This window comes from Tupaia chinensis, unplaced genomic scaffold, assembly GCF_000334495.1.
Source record: "Tupaia chinensis unplaced genomic scaffold, TupChi_1.0 Scaffold000085_1, whole genome shotgun sequence".
In the NCBI taxonomy this organism is placed as follows: domain Eukaryota; kingdom Metazoa; phylum Chordata; class Mammalia; order Scandentia; family Tupaiidae; genus Tupaia; species Tupaia belangeri.
Window position 1 is genome coordinate 6,508,637 of NW_006159547.1, and position 23,616 is coordinate 6,532,252.

Consider the following 23,616-nt stretch of genomic DNA (forward strand, 5'->3'; position numbering starts at 1 on the left):
TCTGGGAGTTATTTCTTGCTTTCTGTCTCTCTGTCTCTCTCTGTCTTTCTGGCAAGCTCATGCGACCTATAGCAAAAATCCACCCCCCCAAAAAAATATATATACATATATACCCCTTAGGAGAAAAAAAAGCCATCTGCATTTAACTTTATGAAAAGTATCATTTTTTGCTTATATTTATGGTCTACTTTAAAAAAGTTAAATTTTCTTCACTGAAGATATACTTAGAGATTTGCATGTTTTTAAACTGAAAGAGACTTCTTAGATCAGTGGATCTTAAGATGGAATGAAGTACTAAGATTTCTACTTTTTGCTTTTTGCAGAACTGTGATTAAATTCCTAGTTAAATGAGTGTCTTCCGTGAACTTGACATATTCCAGAGAGGCCCACCTTCTTTAATAATACTTTTTGGACCTGCAGGTGGCATGGTGGTTAAGGTGCTAGACTCCCATATGGCCAGCTGTGGTTCGAGTTGTGGACCTGGTGGCTTGCTTTTTTGCTTTTTTACTTTCTCTCTCTCTCTCTCTGGTGAGCATACATGTCCTATAGTAAATTAAATAATAATAATAAATAAAAGTGAGTAAATAATTTTTTTAAAAAAGAAGTAATACTTTATGGTGACTCAGATATGTTCTCTAGTTCTCCTGACATGTTACTTAAATCTTTCCTGCTTGAATTTTGCCAGTTTCTCTTTACATCTTCTTAATAGAGGAAAATTTTTCACTGTGACTCTTTTGCATTTTAAAAACTCACTTAGGCCACGATGGCCTTAGAGTTGGAGCTCTACTTGCTGCTTCTTTTTAACATAATCCTTTCCAGCAATTTTTCTTTCCGGGAAGAACAAAAATGTATATTTGGTGATAGCCAGCAGTGACTGGCTCCTGCCTATCAAAATTAAGCAGGAGCTCCAAAGAATGCATTTGTAATTAAGCCTGAGGGTTAATGCATAAACTTCAGATGAAATCTTTAATTTTTCTCTTTGAAAGTGGGAGTTTCCTTTCGAATTTTATATTTTGCCTAATTTCACAAGTTAATGATGGACACCATTTTTTAATACAGTGCTTGCTCCTGGAGAAGATGCTGATTAGATGTGCAGTGGTGCCAGACTTTGTCAGTGGAGTCATCTGTTGCTTGTGTATTTCTGGTTCTTATCATCTGGGACAGGGATTCCTTACATGGGAACTTGACTTCTCAGTTGCTTGAAGGCAGCTAACCTTTGCTCCTAGGGTAGTTTGATATGTAAAACCCTGTCTTGCTTCATAGCCACATAATGAAATGAACTAGATACAGATACAGACTTGATGGGTTTAGTTCTTTAGCTCATCAGGGCAAGAGGCCCAGAGTTCTGTCTAAGTTAATCATGGTTACAGTTGGTCCAAGCTAGACCTTGACATATTTATACGAACTGATGCATGCCAGAAGATAACCTAATTTTTTGACCCCTCAGGTTCTTGTCCTCATGAATGCCTTAATGGAGCTTTCTGTTCTAAGACTGGTACATGTGACTGTCAAATATTTCAGGCTCTTGGGACGAGGTGCCAGATTGGTAAGTTTCAGGGATACTTATGATAGAATTATGAGATCCAGAAGAGGACATTATGGTATAATTTGCTATAGCAGTGTTCATCCTTGGGAACTGGGACAGTTAAATTGTATATTAACTAAAGAGCCCATGATTCATTCGTAGTAATTTGAAATAATATAGAAACAATATAAAGGAAAATAGATATGTTTACTTTCCCTTTCAATGATCTCTACTATTTACTAAAATATTTTTCTGACTTACGTAATACTAGCCCATTAAAACCAGGTTTTTAGGGACCAGCAGTTAGCATAATAGCTATGTCATTGAACTCCCATGTAGTCAACCACAGTTCAAGTCCTGTACCCGGTGGCTTAAACTCATGCCAGCCGTGTGTGAGTGCGTGCCTAAGATCCCGAGAGGAGAATAGAGGAGAAGGGATTGCGGCGTGGCCATTTCCCGGGGGCATGATTTCTCACTTTCTGTCTCTCTGTCTCTCTGACAAGCGCATGCTCCCTGTAGCAAAAACGTCTCCCCCCCCAAAAAAAAAAAACCCCAGGTTTTTAGGCCAGCAGATGGCATGGTGCTTAAGGTCCTGGATTCCCACATGGCTAACTGTGGTTTCATTCCTGGACCTGGTAGCTTGAAAATCACACCAGGTGGTTTATGTGCTTGCCCAAAATCCCAGGTGGAAATGGAATTGCCATGTGGCAAATCACCAGGGTGTTTTCTCACTTTTCTTTTCTCTGTCCCTCTCTCTCTCTGATGAGCACATGCACTCTATGGCAAAAACCTAAAAAACAAACAAACAAACAAAAACAACGAAGTACCAGGTTTTCATTCTTTTTTTTCTTTTTTTTTTTGCTTTATAAATTAGATTCATTATTTGGAAGCACTCATTCTTTTTGACTCTGAATTAATTGGAAATCCTGTGCATAAAATAGAAATAATATTAAGAATTCTTCAAGGACAGGGATTTATTTTACTGTCTAAGATAGGATCCTACATCAATTATGATCAGTAAGTATTTATTTAACTGGTATTTATTGAGTATCTACTAGATCTCATGGGAGGCACTCAGGGATACAATGTTGAATAATAATAATACAGACACATTCCTGCCCTTTTGGAGGTTGCAGTCTAGAGAAGACTGTCCACAATAATTAAACTTGTGACACATGCTTTGAAGGAAAGTTAAAGGTAACTTTATGCAACAAAACAGACTGTCAGGGATGACTGCCTGTTTTTTCTTGAACTGCCTGTTTTTTCCTGAAAAAGACAAAGTTAGGTAACGTTAATAAATTTAGGTAACTACTTCAAAAAGAAAAAAACAAGATTGTCACTTATCTTTATCCCTATAGAGTATATCTAAGCGTTCTATGCAAATTGAGTGCTCAGTAAATGTTTTTTTTTTAGATTTTTGTCAAAGGGCTGTCTCATGCTGTTGCTGGAGAGACAAAGACAAATCACACACCCGCGAGGAGGGGGGTTGGCCACACCACAGCCCCTTCTCTTCCGCTCTCCTAGATTTTGGGCACCCAGGCTTACCCACGCTTTCATACCCACCCAGCATATTTTTTAAGCTACCAGGTCCAGGACTTGAATCATGGAGTCAGCCACACGGGATCCAGTGCCTTAGCCACTTGTTGGCCCTCAGTAAGTGTTACTGACTTGATATTATTCTAAAGGGAGTACTGCAGAAAATAAAAATGAAATAGTGATCTGCAAGTATAACAAAGGAGACAGGCATGATGAGAAGAGGAGTTAAAAGTGGAATGATTTAAGAACATTGCTTAAAATTTGGCCAGTTTAAGATTATGAATTCCTAAATTCCAACATAATTTGAATGACTAATGTGCCCCACCTCCAAGTCCTAGACATATACATGATTTATTTATTTATTTTCTTAGTCAGTGATTATTTTTCACTGTGGATACCATAAAGACATTTTTGAAAGTATTGTGGAGATGGGAACACTAATGCTACCTGTGCTAAGTTTTAGAAAACTCAGTGTTGCTATTTCTTTGTTTTCTGTGCCACCATATTTGTTGTGTCACTTACTCCTTCTTGTACTGTGACAGTTTCCTTATTCTTCATTTCTTCTAGAATCTTCCTTTGGAAGCAAAAACTAAAGAAATTTCTAACATAAATTCTTTCTTTACCACAACTTGGAGACTGTGTTTTTCTTTGTGGGTTTGGCAGTTTTAAGAACAACTGGTCGTTTTATTTGTTATTTCTTCCTGTGATATGGACCACTAAAGAAGAATGTATTTATTTTAATGAAAATTAGATTCACTTACGATGACTGAATGTTGTTGGAAGTGTGTGTAACTTATTCTACTAAACATTATCTTATTTCTTTTCAGTCCCAAACATGGGCAGTGGCAGAGATGGGATTTGCAAAACTTGGGGACAGTATCATTTCGAAACATTTGATGGCATCTATTATTACTTCCCAGGAAACTGTTCTTACATTTTTGCAAAGGACTGTGGTAATTTGGAGCCTCGGTACACTGTATGGGTAGGTGATCTTATGACGTAATGAAGTAAAAAAGTTATTTTGGGGCAAGTGTGAATTTTCAAAGTACTAGACAAATGATGGAAAATATATATAATAATTATAGCATGAAAACTTAGAGCCTGCTCTAGGGAAGAATTCTGGTACTGGTTCTTCATGGGATAAACCAGATCTGTAGTTATGTTGAAATGGAGTCCTAGGAGAAATAACATTGGATGTATGTAGGAGGAACTTACATGCACTGCAGAAAGGCTGTACCCTGGATATCGGACTATTTATCCCAGTCAGTACATCTGTGCTTCAGGTTTTATCTGACCATTTTGAAGGGGAAGTGAGTCAGGTCCCAGCCGTATTACTTGTACTCATTTCCTACTTGACACGGTTGGTGAGGTGCCTGCCTCATTTAATTTGTTAAAATGGCACGCTCAAGGGTGAGCAAGAGACTGATGTTTATAAAATGAAACGCGTGAATCACATAAGCACAAGCTATGTATATGCAGACAGGCAGTTGATTGCTAGGTAGACTGATACTATGTGGTTGAGCTCGGAGCACTGGTTCTTAGTTGAAGACTTTTGGATTCAAATGAGTTCTTAAGAGACATCTCAAAATGCAAGTGGCAGAGTGACTCCAGTTGACGTAAGAAAGTCTGGAACCTTTCCCCTGTCTCAGAAAACTGCTCTGCTGCTCTTCTTCAAAGCTAAACTCTTCACAGACAGAATTAATTTGGATCTCTGCTGTCCCTTTTAACGTAATGCTGAAGTTACTTTCATTTTCATCCACTTTTAGATGATACAAATATTAAGTCAGTCCTGAAACTTTTTCTTTTAATCTTGTTTTTGGGAAAGATTTTTGCTATACTCTCCAGAGACAGAGTGACATAAAGAGTAATATCATGCCTCAGGGAGGATGGCCATGCTGCAATTCTTTCTCCTTCATTTTCCTCTTGGGATTTTGGGCACACACACATGCTCATGAGCCTGGTGTGAGTTTCAAACCTTTGGGTCTGGGACTTGAACTGCGGTCAGCCATGTGGGAGTCCAGCAATGTAACCATTATGCCGTCTGCTGGTCCTGATCCTGAAACATTTTAAATGCAACAAATCCTTGTAACTCAGAAAGGAAATGAAATATATTAAAGGTTTATGGGGCATAAAGATAAAAAATTATAGGTCACTTTAAATGGGAAGGCTAGTGGAATGCGTCTTTGGTGCTTACAGGGCTCCTGTTCTCAATTCTCTCCTTGTGCCTTATCTCGCTGTTGTTATCCCTGACTCTCTTACTGAACTGCTCTTGTCCAGCATATCTCTCTTTCAAGGACTAAGGTATCAAATAGATAACTTTGGATCATAACACATAATGCTGAACTATACCTCCAGAGTTAATAGATAATGTTTCTACTGGGCCCTCTTTTGATTGGTAGAATTTGCTTTCAGGGCAACAGGTGCATTTATTTTAAATGCTACCTTTCCCCTGGTTATAAAGTTAGTTCACCTTTTTCTGTTGTTGAAAATTTAGAAAATTCAGAGGTCTAAAAAATAATATTAGGGGAACCAGCAGTTAGCGTAATGGCTATGTTGCTGGACTCCCACGTAGTCGACTGCGGTTCGTGTCCCGGACCCGGTGGCTTAAAACTCACGCCGGGCGCGTGTGCGTGTGTGCCCAAGATCCCGAGAGGAGAATGGAGGAGAAGGGATTGCGGCGTGACCATCCCCCCTGGGAGATGATTTCTCGCTTTCTGTCTCTATGTCTCTCTCTGTCTGTCTGGCGAGCGCACGCGCCCTACAGTGAAAATCTCTCTCAAAAAAAAATTAGGATTATTAGCCAAGAGTTACTATTCCTAATGGATTCATATTTTTCCTTCTAAAGTTATTCCTCTGGATTTTATGCATATATAAATTGAAATCATACTATGAATAATTTTCTGTCTACAATTTTCAGAAAATTGAAAGCACCCCCTCACCCTAAAGGAATATGGTCATGCTGTAATCCTTTTCCTTCATTTCTGCATCCTAGCAGGATTATGGGCATACACACACAGGTGCCTCACATAATTTTCAAGCTACCAAGTGTAGGGATTCGAACTGTGGTTGATCATGTGGGATCTGGCTCTCTGTCCATTGTACTTAACCGCTGCTCTACAGGGCTGCCCCCTGTTACTGACAAACACAAATTTTATCAGCTATATTTATTCTAATTTATGGAATATTCAAGTGATTTAGCTATATCTTTAAAAATTTAGAAATTTTTCTACTAGCATTTTAATAGAAAAATTGACCACTTTATGGACATATGCATTTTATACTCTGATTATCTTTTTCTCCATTCAATTTTATTTTTGTGAAGATAATCTATGTATATAGTTTAAAAGATTCCATCAAGACCTCTGTAGCAAAAAGTAGCCCTTGTGTTATTTCACTGCTCATGCAGCAGCCAAAGGCTGGCCTCGTAGAGGCACTTCCAGTTTCTTTTTCTATTTTACATGTCAGAGTATTTCATTAGTTCTTTATTTTTCAAAGTTCAGCTTCATTTATTCACTTTCTACTATGGTAAATAAGGAATCACCTTTATTACACTACCTTTTCTACCCATAACACACACACACACACACACACACACACACACACACACACACACCACTTCACACCACACCATATCACACCACATACAACCTTTCTTTCCTTCCTCCTGATAGAATTTTATCACCACTTTGGGTTACCAATATGTTCATTTATTTGTTTATTTTCCATTATTATCACCATGCAAATATTGTTTAGAGCTAAACTCAGAAGGTTGTGATGTTTTATTTCTTTTGTACATTTTTCTAAAGAGTTATCCCATCTTTTATTTGCCTCATTTTCTTTAATCATTAATATTAATTCTTCAAACTCTACCTCCTTTAACTCTTCTTAATATGGCATTAGGGAATCTATCCATTTCTATTCTTTCCATGAGAAACTTTGTCCTCAGTTCTTCACTCCCCTGCTCCAACTGAGACTGGTTGCTTCTGAGGCTTACTGTACTCCTAGCACCTGGGATTTCTTTCTCTCCATCCTAAAGCATTTTGTTTGCTCTTCCTGTATTCATTTTCCTATTTTTTGGATCCCACCAAATGTCTAGTGATCCTTAAACATTGTTCATATTTTAGAAATCGGCCCTGCAAACCTTATTGGATGCTTTAAACATATGGTCAGTGTTTATAGTGGTGATTAAGTAGGGTCTCCTTTCCTCTTCTTTGTTCACTCACTTGTACTTTTGTTTTTGTGTATTGTATGTGCACTTACCAGGGAGGGACAGAGACAGAGGAGAGAAGAGAAAGCACTCCCCCATGGGATATGGTCATACTGCAATCCCTTTCCTCCATTCCTCCTTCCTGTTGGGATTTTGGGCGTGGACACACACGAATTCAAACTACTGTTGGTCATGCGGGAGCTGGTCCCTGTAACTACTAGGCTACAGGGCCAATCTGTCATTTACTCCCTTTAATTGACTATATTTTGAAGTTTCTTTCTGAAAAGGGAAGGTAATTTCCTGGAAATGAATATAGAAGGAAAAATTTTGAAGCCATGATTATAAATGAAAAGCATTTTCAAATTTTGTTTTGATTTGCCAGAAGGCACATGCACTCAACAGAGACAAAGAGAGAAAAGCAAGAAAGCACCCCTTGTGGGGAATAGTCATGCTGCAATTTTTTGTCCTCCATTTCTCCATCCCTTCAGGATTTTGGACACACAAGTCCATGCACCTGGAGTGTTTTGTAATCCACCGGGTCTGGGACTCAGTCTGTGCAGTTGGCCCTGTGGGATCCAACTCTCTAACCACGAGGCCAAGGGCTGGTCCAATTTGTAAAATGTTAAAGTTCGAGTCACTCTATTTCAGATAATTTTGACATTATTTTATTAGATCCTCTCTACCCCTGAGAGTTCTGAGATTTCATGATTACATGATTGTTTTTTCTTTCCTTCTTCTTTTTCTTTTCTTTTCTTTTTTTTTTTTTTACTATTCTTTCTTTTGTTTGTTTGTCTGTCTTGGGCACTTGATGGGACCTTTTAAGCTTCACATGATTTTTAGTTTGGAAATAATATTTCCTTCTTAATTTCCACTTTCAGAAATTCTGTTATACACATATTAGTGATCTTATAATTTTTTCATTGATTCTTACCGATATTTCAAATTTTTAGTTTTTTGCTTTACATTTTTTATTTCTTTCCAACTCTTAGTTATCTTCCAACCTTTCTACTTAAGTAATATTTTTCTCCTATCATAGTTTTAGCATGAAATTATTTATCTTTATTCTTTGATTTTAGTTTTTAACAGTGTTTTAATTTTTGTTTTATGGATGGTGCATAGTTTTCTCCCTGAATGTATTAATTATGAATTTCTGGAAGCTTTTTTGTGAACTGCCTTTTATTTCTTTTCTTTATTTAATGCCCATCTTTCATGTTGTAGAGTTTCATGAAATAACTAATGATTCATGAATGTTTGTTCAGATTCGAAAATAAGGCTCTCTAATAGTTGATTAGACATGGCCAACTGTGGTTTGAGTCTCAGACCTGGTGGTTTGCTTTTTCATTTTTTCTTTCTCTTTCTCTTTCTCTCTCTTATTCTCTGGTCAAACTTTAATAGTTAATAATAATAACAGATAAAGTTAAATAAATTAAAAAAAAAGTGATCGGAAACTGAATATATGAGTGGAGGCTTACTTGGCTAGTGTGAAATTAAGTAGTCCTCTTCTAGTTTCACTAGATGAGGTCCCGAATACTAGTATCTCTGTCTTTTGTTGTTGTTGCCATTTTTTTTCTTTAATGAAGAATCCTCTGATATCCTGCCCAGGGTCACATGCCTACATTCCTGGGTACTAAGAACATCTTAGACATACTCCTACCTAAGGCATTTATACTTGCTGTTCCTTTTTCCTACCATGCTCTTCTCCTAGATATCTCCCATGGCTCATTCTCATGCTTTCATCTTTACCAGACTTCACTTTCTCAGGGAGGCCTTTTTTGGCCACTCATTATAAAATTGCCTCACAAACTTTGACATACCATATCCCTTTACCCTTTAATATTGTTTCTTAATGTCATCTGATGTAGTATATAATTTAATTATATTTAGTGTGTGTGTGTGTGTGTGTGTGTGTGTGTGTGTGTATATATATATATATATTTATTTAACTGAGTTCCTCTAATAGAATGTAAGTTTTATGAGGCCAGATTTTTGTCTATTTTGTTGACAGCTGTATTCCTAGAATCTAAAATAGTGCCTGGTACATAATAAGTGATCGATAATCGGTAGTGATCATATCAACAATATGTTTGCTGATCAAACATAAAACTAATGTACAACAGGGCCAACCAGGTGATGTGGTGGTTAAGGTATTGAACCTTGCTTGGCTGTCTTTGCAGTTCAAGTCCTAGATCTGGTAGCTTAAAAGTCATGTTTTCTCTCTCTCTCTTTCTCCAAAATTCCGAAAGGATAATAGAGGAAAAGGGATTGTGGTATGGCCATCCCTTCAGGGAGGGATTTCTTACTTTCCATGTGTGTCTTTCTCTTCCTCTCTCTCTCTTTCTAGTGAATACACCCTGTAGCAAAACTGAAAAACAAGTAACAACAAATTGCTATAATAGTAAAAATTTTCTTATTGGTGATTTTTCTTAACACTTTTGTACTTAGGAAATTCTTTTTCATCTATGTCTTTTCCTGTTTTCTTTAATTTATTTTATGGTTTCAGCATTTATACTTTACCTTTTAGACCTTCTGAAATTAATGTTGGTGTAGAGGGAGAAAATCTAGTATTTCTCTTCTTGTTTCTTCCTTTCCCTTCTTTTTTTCCCCTTCATTTATCTGCCTGTCTTCCTTCCTTTCAACTAGTAAACTAATTTTCCCATAAATTGTTTGAGAAATAATTTCTTTCCCCCCCTACACTATCTAGGAATAAATGAAAATTTAAAAATTTAAATTTTTGTGAGGTCATGGTCACTTTATAAATTTTTAAAATATTGCTTTTGTAGATCTCCTTTTGTAGTTCCTGTTTTAAAATTCTCTAACAAATAAAAAATATGGACATAAAAATTGCAATTGTGTTTCTTTGTGGTGCTCTATAGTTTTTCTGTCAGAACTATTGGGTCATCAAAAAAAATCATTGTATTTTTGCGCAGAAAAACACATCATCACTTTTCTGACACCCCTATAATTTTTTTCCATTTGAAACCATGTAGCATTAGACTATTAACATTCAATATGTGAAGATTCAAATTATTAAAAAAAATATTTTGACTTAGCTTATATTTTAGGAAGTCAATTCTATTGTCCAATTTCTAAGGTAAATTTTTTTTCTCAAAAATTCTAAATGTAGGTATAACTTGGTAAAGCGTATTTTAGAACTGTAATCATATATTGTGGTTTTAGTAACTCAAATGAATACTATTTGTTGTTGCTGGTTCCTATGCTTTCTTTTGTTTTTCTCATTTAAGGTTCATAATAGTCCTAAATGCCTTGGTTCAGTGTATTTTTGTTATCGGTCAATCAGCTTGTTCTTTTCAAACCAAGAAGAAATTAAAATTTATGGTCATGAAATAAAAAAGAATGGAATCAGGTAAGATATGATAAATAATAAAATGGAAATAACACCATAGAATAATAGAATTTCTAAACACCTTACACTGGGAGTGAATTGTGGAGAATAGAAAGAGAGGTTTTCCCTTTCAGTAATATCCTCAAAATTATATTCCACATACATTAAAATTAAAGCAGACTTCCTGCTGGCCAGGAACCTAACCAGTTTAACCTTTCTAATTCTTGTGCAAGATACAAATATGTTTATACAAGTAGAGATGAAATCATCACAGTTTTTCCTGAGATGTTTTTGTTCAACTCAGATTTTTTTTTGTCCTCTTTTTTTTTTTTTTCTCTAAAGCAGAAAATTTTAAAAAATCTTATTTTACTTTGGGAAAGATTCTGAAAGTTCTTTCTAAGTTTGTGTGAATGAGATTTGGGTGTCACATGAGATAGTCCACTGAGGTTCTGACAAAAACTCAGATCCAATAAATGACTGGCCTTCTTGAGTAGGTCAGACTTCCTATCTGGCAAGAATATGACCTAAGAGTTTTGGGAAGGGGATGTTTATATTTTTTGTTTTATACACTTTAATCTAGAAATACTGTGGAATTATCTACTTTCCAATCTAAATAATTACAGAGACACTCAATTTTAAATATTTCCTAGCTGATTTATGTCAGGAAAAGTAAATTGTGGAATGGAACAATTCTCTCCATCATTCAAAACTAACTAGCAAGTGTTTGAACCATGGGGATTCTTTCCAGTCCAATGACCTTACCAACCTAAGATGTTTTTCAATTTAAACTCCTCAGGAGGCAGCAGTTGGGGGCAGAAAGGGCTTTGACTAACCCAATGTGTTTACATATATAATTCCTAGAGCCAAATTTCAATAGTAATTTAAGGTACTTTTCGTGGGATTTGGGGTAGATAATGAGGACTTTTAAAAATTATTATGTTTTGTATAACAAAATGACTTTAAGTTAAACATTTGAGAATACCAACCCTTCATTAAAACAAGGGCATACTAATATTTAATTCAGAGAAGGCATTTCTGTAAGGATTTAAAAAAAAACATTTCTATAAGGATATAAGAAAAAAGACTTGCTTTTTCTTTATTATTCAGCAGTGTTGCTTATTCTTTTTTTGGAGAGGTTTTTGCTATAGGGCACATGCGCTCACCAGACAGAGACAGACAGAGAGATAGAAAGCAAGAAATCATCCCCCGGGGGGATGGCCACACCGCTATCCCTTCTCCTCCATTCTCCTTTCGGGATCTTGGGCACGCAAGCACACTCGCCCGGTGTGAGTTTAAGCCACCGGGTCCGGGACTCGAACCACGGTTGACTACACATGGGAGTCCAGCAACATAGCCATTATGCTAACTGCTGGTCCCAGTGTTGCTTATTCTAATGCTGTTCCTGGCCTAGGGCCTAACTCATAACAAGTGCTAGGAAATATTTGCCAAAGTGATATAAAATGTGCATGACTCTACATTAAGCTTTACCTCTTTGGATTTCAGTTCTTTCACCTGTGAAACACAGGTTTTAGTACAAATGAGCCCCTGAATACTTTTTAGCATCAATCCATGCATTTCTTTTAGTTTAATATTTTAATGTTTTCTGCCTAAGTTGTATGGATTTTGCCTTAGACTTATTGGAGGTTATCGAGATTTAACTGTTGTTCCCCCTCTCCACTAGCATACTTCTGTCATAAACTTCAGAATAAGCCGAGTGATCTAATTTTCTTTGTTAAAACTTGTGCATTTAATTAAATGTGCTATATGAAAGTGACCGACAAGTGAAAAATTATTAAATCAAAAAATATCTACCATAAAATAACTACACTATTTCATGCAGTTAGCATCACCTTAGTATGAAAAGTATTTAATAAACATGATTCATTTTTTCAAGATAATTTTTATAAATTTATAAACTCAAAACAAGTGATTTTCTTTTAAGACGATTTCATACTGACTTTTATAATGAATTCCTCATATTTATAATTTTTAATAAGAATATATTAGTGTTATTTATTCTCTAGATTTTTAGCCTTTTTTCTATTTTTATAGCTAGTTTGTCTGTAAATAATTATTTGTGCAAATGGTTACAGATATGTAGAGTTGCTTCTTTGGGAATTATCTCTTTGTTAGCCAGTACATTCAGTTTTATGGTGTCTATTATGTATAACCATGCTCTTCCTAAAAAGGAACTCACTAATTTGAATTTTTTGAGAAAAATATGTACATATACCTATCAACTACCCATCTTTACATTATGGTTTATACTTTTTATTTAATATTGTTACCTGGACAGATATGCCTTCTTTTTGATTTCTTTAATTGTTAACACCTGCTTTTTCTTCAATACTCATGGATAGAAGGAGAACAGTATTTTTCACTTGATCTTAGCCAAAAGACTGACAAGTGATGAAAACAATATTCTTTAAAAAGTATTCTAGATAGTATATGTACTTTAAAAATATCTAATTATTTAGATTTCTCTAGTCCCTTATACCTCTCATTTCTTTTGTATATGCACAAAATTTGTAAGTGAAAAACAGCAAAACTGGTCACCAAATTGAGAGTTTAAATATTCTATATGACCTTTATTTAAGTAAACCAAATTGTATCCAATTTAAAAATTAATAATATAACCCTTATGTAATGCTGTATGACAAATTATATTATGTCCCCAATAAAGTACCTTACACCATTAAAAGTATAAGGTATCATTAATTATCCCTAGACATTTTTCTTTTAGAAAGTGATGACTTATGCCAAGGTGACATTTTTGAGGACAGAAGCTCCTATTTTCTAATAGATATTTTTAAAATAAAATTAAACAAATTAGAATTCAAGCAATATGTTTACATATTTTGAACATTGTTTGTCTTTACTTCAGAACTGTTGAATAGCATTTTTAGCTTATCTTTACCTCTGTAGATAAAAAATAAATACATAGAAGCCTTCGTTCTACATAGGCAAGGATGTCTTTCACATTTTAAGAAACTACTGATATGTAGCAGCTGTGTGTTTTTTGTGTGTCAAAAGAAATATCCAAAGGCCAGTAGGTGGCATGGTGGTTCAGGTGTTGGACTCCTGCATGGGAGACCACAGTTCAAGTACTGGACCTGACAGCTTGCCTTCTCACTTTCCCACCCACTCTGTCTGTCTCTGATGAGCACATGTGTTCTACACAAAATAAAAATAGTAAAATAAATAATTTTTAAAAATATCTAATTGAAAGCATAAAATCTAAATTAGTATGGATAAGCAATATCGTTTTGTCTTTTCTTTCAATACTGAAGTTTTCTTTTTTAAAAAACTTATTATTACTCTTCAATTTGACCAGAGAGAAACAGACAGAGAGAGGGAGAATTAGAAAACAAGCTGCTAGGTCTGGGACTTGAATCACAGTTGGCCATGTGGGAATCCAGTGCCCCAACCATCACATCACATGCCAGCCCCACTGAAGTTATCAAAAATGTCAGTATTTCCATAGGATAGTTGCTTTGGAGATGTCACTACATAGTTCTTCAATAATTTTGAGTAATAATTCTCTTTTGAAGCCTTTAAAGAAACTTTATTTCTTCCATGACATAGAGAGACAAAGAGACAGACCCCCCTCCCCACCCCCCCAATGCTGTGATCGTCTCCCATCTCTACTAGCCTGGATCAAAGCACATATGTGCATGCCTGTCATGTACAGGGAGGCCTTGGGACACAAACCCAGGACCTTCTAAAGTGGGTCCAACGTCGTAGAATACTATGCCACTGACTGGCCTGAGTTCTCTTAATGAATTATTCCAGTTGCTTCAAGATAAAAAAGATCATTTGTAATTGTTTCTTCATCATAATTCTTAAATTGGCTTTGTTTCATTTTGCAAGTTTAACATTGCCTCAGACAATTGGACAGGTTTTCATCGAGAAACTAGCTGACTACATTTTGGTGAAAACAAGCTTTGGCTTTTCTTTGGCCTGGGATGGAATATCTGGAATTTACCTGAAACTGTCTGACGAGCATAAAGGGAAATCATGTGGTTTATGTGCAAACTACAATGGCATTCAATCTGATGATTTCATAATTCAGGAAGGTAAGTAAATGGAGCAGAAGAAATATTGGGTATTTCTAAAATCTCCTTCCTTCACTCGTGAGCTATTTATATCCAGCCTTAACAAAGGGTGAGGAAAATTCATATTTGTCACTGGCCTGCTCTAGTGATTTTTAAGTGAAGGTTGAAAACAGAAATTTTTTTGATACATTTGAAAATTTACATTTGTTAAATTAAGACGAAATATTTACAAATCACAGTTGGCCATGTGGGAATCCAGTGCCCCAACCATCACATCACATGCCAGCCCCACTGAAGTTATCAAAAATGTCAGTATTTCCATAGGATAGTTGCTTTGGAGATGTCACTACATAGTTCTTCAATAATTTTGAGTAATAATTCTCTTTTGAAGCCTTTAAAGAAACTTTATTTCTTCCATGACATAGAGAGACAAAGAGACAGACCCCCCTCCCCACCCCCCCAATGCTGTGATCGTCTCCCATCTCTACTAGCCTGGATCAAAGCACATATGTGCATGCCTGTCATGTACAGGGAGGCCTTGGGACACAAACCCAGGACCTTCTAAAGTGGGTCCAACGTTGTAGAATACTATGCCACTGACTGGCCTGAGTTCTCTTAATGAATTATTCCAGTTGCTTCAAGATAAAAAAGATCATTTGTAATTGTTTCTTCATCATAATTCTTAAATTGGCTTTGTTTCATTTTGCAAGTTTAACATTGCCTCAGACAATTGGACAGGTTTTCATCGAGAAACTAGCTGACTACATTTTGGTGAAAACAAGCTTTGGCTTTTCTTTGGCCTGGGATGGAATATCTGGAATTTACCTGAAACTGTCTGACGAGCATAAAGGGAAATCATGTGGTTTATGTGCAAACTACAATGGCATTCAATCTGATGATTTCATAATTCAGGAAGGTAAGTAAATGGAGCAGAAGAAATATTGGGTATTTCTAAAATCTCCTTCCTTCACTCGTGAGCTATTTATATCCAGCCTTAACAAAGGGTGAGGAAAATTCATATTTGTCACTGGCCTGCTCTAGTGATTTTTAAGTGAAGGTTGAAAACAGAAATTTTTTTGATACATTTGAAAATTTACATTTGTTAAATTAAGACGAAATATTTACATAACAAGTATTAATGAGCATTTACTTTGGAGTCTGGGATACAACTATATTCACTGCTGAAGGAGCTTAGGAAACATCAGTGAACAACAACAACAAAATAGCCCCCCCTCCTTTTGGAATTTATATCCTAGTGAGTCAAGTCCATTTGGGTCAAACATATCTGCTTCAGGACAAAAGCTGTTTAATATCCAGTCTTGTTAAGAATAAATTAAATAACTGACATATAATAGTTTTTCTAAAGGTAAAATATTTATAGAATTATAAAAGTTGAATAGTAACTTGGAAAATTTTATATACCTACTTGATTGTCTATTAAATCTAAGACATGAAACTATTGATGGTGACTTATTGGATATAGTTCTGTTTGTACTCTGATACCAGTGCACAGTGACAATGGACTAAGAGAATCACAAGCCATAATCATGATTTAAGTTCACACACAAAGGCACAATAAAAAAAGAATACTGCTCTTAGTACCGGTAAACCTGACTTGCTCTACAGAAGTCTAAGAATCTTGTGATCTTACTTTTTGTGCCGTAAAAGTAGGGATATAATAATTCTGAACTAATAGACTAATCAGTAATAATAATATACCTTGATAGTTTTTTTTTTTTTTAATTAACTTTTTGCCATAAGGTTCTTGTACTTGCTGGAAGAGACAGAGTGAAACAGTGAGAGGGAAAGTGAGAAGTCACCTCTCAGGGGTGATGGCCATGCCACAATCCCTTTTTCTCCATTTTCCTTTTGGGATTTTGGGCCCACATGTGTATGTCCTGGCATGATTTTCAGGTGGCTAGGCCTGGGACTCAGACCACATTGACCCTGTGGGAGTCCAGCACCTTAACTACCATCCACCTGCTGATCCCACTTTGATACAAGCGATGATAATGTTTACTATGAGTATATATCTCTAGTATTCCCAACCCTCACAGCATATTTCAACGTGGGTAGCATTGTCTTCATTTTATAATGAAGACACAAGGTGATGTGTCTAGTTTAACACAGCTTATAATCAATATTGTTAGGTTGAATGTCAGATCTGATTGGCTCTGAATCCTATGCTTAGTGTGTGAACAATTGCCTCTGAGTTGTAAAGCGATATATAATGCTTTGTTTTATGTTACAATATTCAGAGAGATGAGTTCCTGTGCTTTGTTTTAAGTGATGCTAAAAGTCTACGTAGAGAGTGTGGGCTCTGGAATTAGTCTGTGGAATTCAAATTCTACTTTGCCACCTATACACTTCCTAAGTTTAATAATGTAATAACAGTATATACTTCATAGAATTGCAAGACTTAAGTGAAACAGTCCATGCATAACAGCATATTTCCCACCATATAGATAATACTCAATACGTTTTATGTAATTTATGATTATCTTGAAGTATCTCCTCAATAAGCTTATAGTGAAGTTAAAACAAAAATGTTTGAAAATGTCTTTATGTTATAGTGAAGCTGAAAAAAAAGTATTTGAAATGTCTTTATGTTGCTTTAAGAGGTGCTTATTAAAATGTAAACATTTTACCCTAGATGGAAAATGGATCATCACATTTAGTTTACTAGTAGCTAGAGTAGAGAGCAGAGTTCTAAGGAGTCCATTTCCTCATATATAAAATGGAGATTATAATATAAATCCTGAAAACTTTCCAACTGTTAAATATTGAATGGGAAAATGTAAGTGAACGTTCAAAGGTCTGTGAGCATAATTCAAACGTACAATGTTAGGATCATCATTAAATGGTGTTTTACATCCATTTGGGTATTTCCAGTGTGCAGGTTCACAAATTTGGACACTTGAAACTGTATTGGGAAGTGGGCTTTTAGACTCAGGCAGAATCCTTCAAATGGTAATTACTGATATCTTTTTCATCTGTATCAATACTTCATTAAAAAAAAAGAAACCCCAAAACCTACTTAATCCAGTTTTCACTGTTAAATTTAGAAAAGACTGTTTTGGGCAGCTTCCCTTGAGATGTTGAGGTAGCGTGATAGGAGGTCAGGATAGAAACTAGCATCTGACCAGGCCTGTATTTCTGGCCCCTTGGAGGCTGAAGAAAGGATGATTAAAAATTTCAGGTCAATCTAGGTAGCATAGAAATACCTTCTCTCTAAATGAAAAAAAAAAAAAAAAAGAAAGAAAGAAAAGAACAGAACATGTGCTTTTGTTAGAGGCAGGAAAACTCACAGTAGGGATTTGAGTTCGGGGCCAGACACTCTTTGATAGCCTGGACCATGAAAAGGTCACTCACAGTGAGATAATTGGCAGCCTGCAAAAGGGTGTAAGCAGATAGGAAGTGGCAGGAGACAACTGATCTGAATTATGGCTGTTCTGGTAGAAGGCAAGGACTCCTGAAAGTGTGTGGGAGGGGCCCAAAGAGATATTTAGCTTTTTCAGAATTGCAGCTGCTTGGAGGAAGGCAAAGTAGTTAAAAAAAACAAAACAAAAAAATGAACTTACAACTCTGTAAGGATATGACAAAAAACTGTCTTGCTGTTTCCTCCTGTACTGTAATAATGCAAGAAAATGTCTGGAGATGAGTTGTATTACCTTTAGCTTTAAGGTGTTAGTATTTTCTTGAAACTGTACTCAGCCTTACTTTGCTGATTAGATAAATCTTTACAGAGCGTTAGATAGGTTGGTTGAATGACATGGAATGCATAGTTTCTTAACAGTGATTAAATTTGTATTTCTCTCTGTATTTCCACTCACCCTTCAGGGATGACTTCACAAAAAAATGAGACTCTTCAGAATTTCTGTGCACATAGAAAGATTTTAATTTGTTGCCTGGTTAAGAATTCCGTTTCCATAATTCATGTCTATGTCTAGTTATGCACCAATGTAGGAGTCCTGGTTTATTCTTATTTTTTTCCAACATAATTAATAGTGCCTCTCTTTCACTCTCAAAAGTATCCCAATATGGATGATAAATTACTGTATGTAGACTATGTTTTATACAAAGCATTTTAGGTTTAAGTTAGCAGACTCGTGTAACACTGATAGGGATTTTAAAATCTCATGATGAACAGCATTTGTGATTCTTTTATTAATGTAATGGGGTAAAAATAGTCAAATATGTGATTCAAAAGCTGAAATTGATGTGAACTCTAAGGGATTACCCAGGTTGCTTAGTAATATTAAAATTAGTGTATAAATATTAAAATAGCTGGGCCATTGGAAAATATTTTTGGCTTTTCAGACTTTTAAAGAAAATAATAATTTTGTGAAATGAAATGTGACTATAAATTTATTTTAAAAGGACACAGTTTTTTCTTTTTCTTTCTGGTCATAGGACACATGTGCTCAGAGACAGAGAGAGGGAGAGTGAGAAATCACCCTGTAGGGAGGATGGCCATGTCACAATACCTTCTCTTCCATTCTCCTCCTGTTGGGTATGCACACACATGTGCCCAGTGAACATGTGGTCGATCACATGGGAATCCAGCCACCTTAAGTACCATGCCACCCCAGTTTTTTCAAATAAGTAGACCCATGCTTTGTTTAGTATGTAAAATTTCCAGTGATATAAGAGATAAAACGTGTGGCAAAATATGAAAGCATTAGTATTTCTAATAATCTGTTGATATTTAATAAGTATTCCAAACTCTTATACATTTGACCTCTGAAAAATGTGGGACTTAGGAGTACGAACACCCTGCTCAGTTGACAATCTATGTATTACTTTTGACTAATAGCCTACTCTTAACTGAAAGATTTCTTGATAACATAAGTATTTGATTAACACATATTTTGTATATGTATTACATGTGTTATAGGCTGTACTCTTGCAATAAAGTAAGCTAGAGAAGAGAACATATTAAGAAAATCATAAAGAAGAGAAAATATAATGACAGTAAATGTTGATAAAAATCCATGGATAAGTGGACCTGTGCAGTTTCGACTTGTGTTTTCAAGAGTCAACTGCATTTATTCATTAATTTGTTCATTACTCAAAATACATTTTGAGTGTCAATTATATGACAGGTGTAAACTAGGGATATAACAGTAGAACAGCTGAAACAAACTTTCTCCTTTTATGTTGTTTGCAGGGAGGTCTTCAAAAAGTTTACGGACATGTGTATTACTAAAGACTATGTATGAATTTCAAATGTTGGCCCCCAAATAAATTCATATACTTATTCATTTTTCCACAAACATTTAAAATCACCTTGTGTGTATTATAGTGTAAGACAAAATGTAATACAGTGACAAACAGATTACAATTTATTCTCTGTGAGCAAAGGCAGACATGAAAAAAAGTGGGAGAAGGGGAAAGAGGGATGGCAGAAATGTGTGTTTCGTGTTAGCCTAAATCATGCAGTGGAAAAGGACTCTGAGGAGGGCACATTTAACAGAGGCCTAACTGAAGTAAGGGAGGTAGTGAACGAAGGTCTGCGGGAAGAGTGGATTTGAAGGAGGAAGAGTAGGAACAAGTTCCCTGAGGTGGAAATGAGCTTGAGTGCTTGAAGAAAAGCATAAACTAGTATGACTGGAGTAGGCTGAGTAGGAAGAGGAGTAGAAGATATAGGATGGGCAGGGCATGGAACCAGCAGTTAGCGTAATGGCTATGTCGCTGGACTCCCACGTAGTCGACTGCAGTTCGCGTCCCGGACCTGGTGGCTTAGAACTCACGCTGGGCGTGTGTGCGTGCGTGCCCAAGATCCCGAGAGGAGAATGGAGGAGAAGGGATTGCAGCATGACCATCCCCCCTGGGGGGTGATTTCTCGCTTTCTGTCTCTCTCTGTCTCTCTCTGTCTGGCAAGCGCACGCGCCCTATGACAAAAACCTCTCCAAAAAAAAAAAGAATGGGCAGGTCAAAGGTGGGCAGGGTAGGGTATATGGGAAGTATGGGACAAGATCATGAGAAGTCTTCCAGGCTACAGAATAGTTTGGGATTGTACACTAAGAGAGCAATGTCTTATTGTGGATAATCCCCACAGTCTTCCTGGTGTTTCGTGTAGCACCCAGACATCATCTTCCTGTCTTGAAAATGCTCAGAGGGCTAAAATATTTGGCTTGCAATGTTTGATGTTTGTGGTGCAATAGGTTGTCCTCAGGGGTAGACCTGTGACCATGCAGATCCAGGTAGTGGAGAACCCAAATCTCAACTCTGACATTTCACTGTCTTAGAGGGAACTTTGAGATGTCATCTTGTTCAATTCTAACAATTTTTTGAAATTTGAGGTTTAGTCTTTGTCTGAATGTATAGCAAGATTAATTTCTGTATCAGGCAGGCCCTGAATTTGTTTGCAGGTCACGTGTTGAGACAATTTAAATTTGATTTGGAGCCAGCACTTCAGAGTTATCACGACCTACATCTGTTTCTTTCTTCCTACAAATTAGCTCTTGAATCTTGCCTCTGAATGATGCTAAGATAGCTTCACAATTCTTTATTTTATTCATTTATTTTTTAGAATTTTTTTCCCATAGGGCATGTGTACTTGCGAGAGAGAGAGAGAGAGAGAGAGAGAGAGGGAGGGAGGGAGAGAGAGAGAGAGAGAGAGAGAGAGACAGACAGTGAGAGGGAAAGTGAGAAATTACCCTCCCAGAAAGATGACCACACCTCAATCCCTTCTCTCTTCTCCTCCTGGGATCTTGGGCACTCACGTACATGTACCGGCGAGATGTTCAAGCCACCCGGTCTGGAACTTGCACTGTGGTTGGCCATATGGAAGTTCAGTGACCACTATGCCATCTGTTGGCCCCATAACTTCACAATTCTTAATATTGGGTTGTCTTTCCTGAACATGTTTAGAAACAAGTTTATCACATTTAGATGATCTTGGTTCTCTTCTCAGTTTTGTCTTTTCTGGTCTCTCATAGTCTATGTGCCTGTCCTCTGAAGTATTCTCAAAGGCTTAACAAAAAATGACAAAAATTTAAGAGGTTTTTTTTAAAGTTATTTCTTCCATGAGAGAGATCTTAAAGGCCTAGAGAGAGACACCCCCCAACAGATACTCTAGGCTATGATTTACCCCCTAGTCCCAGCTGGCCCAGATCACAAATATGCGTGTATACCCAGCATGCTCAGGGAAGTCCTGGAATGCAAACCCAAGACCATTCCCATGAGGGGCCATTTGCATTGGTGCTGACCATCACCTAGCCCAACAAGAACTATTTGTAATATTGTGAACCATGACAGTTTTAATGAGGTTCTTACTAATGACAAATATAACAAGTGAGCTGTCTGAAAACATTCACACCAAAGTTTTATGTTTCTTAGTTTTGTGCTTATTTTTTCTCTTGTTACATTGTAAACTGAACGTTGGCTTTCCTGGTGTGTTTCTTATACTTGTTCACTTTCAGTCCTCATCATGTTGTTTCGATGTAGTTTTCTTTTTCTCTTTAATGGTACTATTTTATTTAGCATGGATACTTTGTTGAATTTATTTTTATGATGCTAAAGCAATGTTACTGTCTATGGTCACATTGGCAATTTTAATATTACTGAGTTTAACTTTTTGACCATAAAGTTTATGTTGAAGAACTGTGTCTGTGTTTGTGTAAAGTGATCCAGTTACACCAATTTGTGTGTATGTTTTTATGTGAAATAGAGGACTATACAGAAGACATTGCTATGTTTGCAAATAGCTGGTTGGTGCAAATGCCAGATGACATCAGATGTGTACCCACACCCTCAGATTTTCCAAATCCATGCTCCAGTGGAATGCCAGCATTTGAGGTAAATTTGGTGTGAAAAATTTGAAATGTTGGACATAATAGATTCAAAAACATTTTTTATATTTAGCATAAGGCCTATAAAAAAGTTTAATTATTTATTCATTTCTTCCTTCAGAGAGTAAGGGAGAAACCCCAGCAGGGCCTTTAAGCTGTTCACTATCCATAGCCCCAGCCAATATGGGTCACCTGTCCAGGGTGTTCAGGGAAGCCTTGGGATGGTTATCAGACACCTTCGTATTATGAGTCCTATTGCATTTCCATGGCATTGATATCTGACCCTAAGCATTTTTAGTGTAAATAGAACTTAATTTCAAATATTAAATCAGGAAATGCAATTGTTACAGGGATTAACTTTAAGATGATTTCAGACATAGTGAATATAAAGAGTTCACAAATGTAGTTCTCATTATGAAAATATGCAGTTAAAACCGTCGGTTAAATTTTGTAAGAATAAATTACCGTCTCTTTTCTGATATGAGTAATCTTGCTTATAGCTCACTAAAAATAAGTGGAAGTACATGTGATTAAATATATCCTGGTGACTGGGGTCTTCTTCTGTGCAGGCCATATTCTTCAAGTGTCAGATACTGTTGCAGTTTCCTTTTCTAAGCTGCCATGAATATATCGATCCATATTTGTATATTGCCAGCTGTGTGAATGATCTTTGCAAGTAAGTGAAATGATTTGTGTGTACAATAACATTTTCCTTATGTGGAAAGAATAGCAAGATGACTTCTGTAACTACCCGTTTTAGCAGTTTACAAAACATAATGGGTAATGTAAAACTTAAGGTGTATTAACAGCTATTAGAAGCTAACTATCTAACAGGTACAGACTAAATATTTTATACAAGCAGCATGAATAGAGTGCAGAACAGAGTCTCTTTGCAGGATTCTTGAGAGATCTGTGGACCTTTGATCAAAATAGTGTTTGAACTGAACAGATGAAAAGATAAAAGGTTACTAGGTAAACTAATTGTGTCGAAATCGTAAAATAGATAAATTTCTGATATAACTGTATGTGTGTGTTATGTGTTTCATATCTAATAACTTGCAACAATTTGTCATAATGATGAGTATAAACAATATTTTGTGATATCTGTAACAGGTGTAAAAAGAAATGAAAATGTGAAAAAATAAGATATCAGA

The 23,616-nt window shown here is 36.2% G+C and overlaps 1 protein-coding gene across 1 annotated transcript in view; it reads left to right on the top strand.

Annotated features, from left to right (window-relative positions):
• Positions 1 to 23,616, top strand: part of OTOGL (otogelin like) — a 155,511-nt gene that overhangs the window by 8,793 nt on the left and 123,102 nt on the right. Inside the window, exons 5-10 of the mRNA XM_027769725.1 lie at positions 1,448 to 1,546; positions 3,889 to 4,043; positions 10,511 to 10,632; positions 14,482 to 14,687; positions 22,342 to 22,469; positions 23,032 to 23,138. Of these exons, the coding sequence (XP_027625526.1) occupies positions 1,448 to 1,546; positions 3,889 to 4,043; positions 10,511 to 10,632; positions 14,482 to 14,687; positions 22,342 to 22,469; positions 23,032 to 23,138 (817 nt within the window). The remainder of the gene's footprint in view (positions 1 to 1,447; positions 1,547 to 3,888; positions 4,044 to 10,510; positions 10,633 to 14,481; positions 14,688 to 22,341; positions 22,470 to 23,031; positions 23,139 to 23,616) is intronic.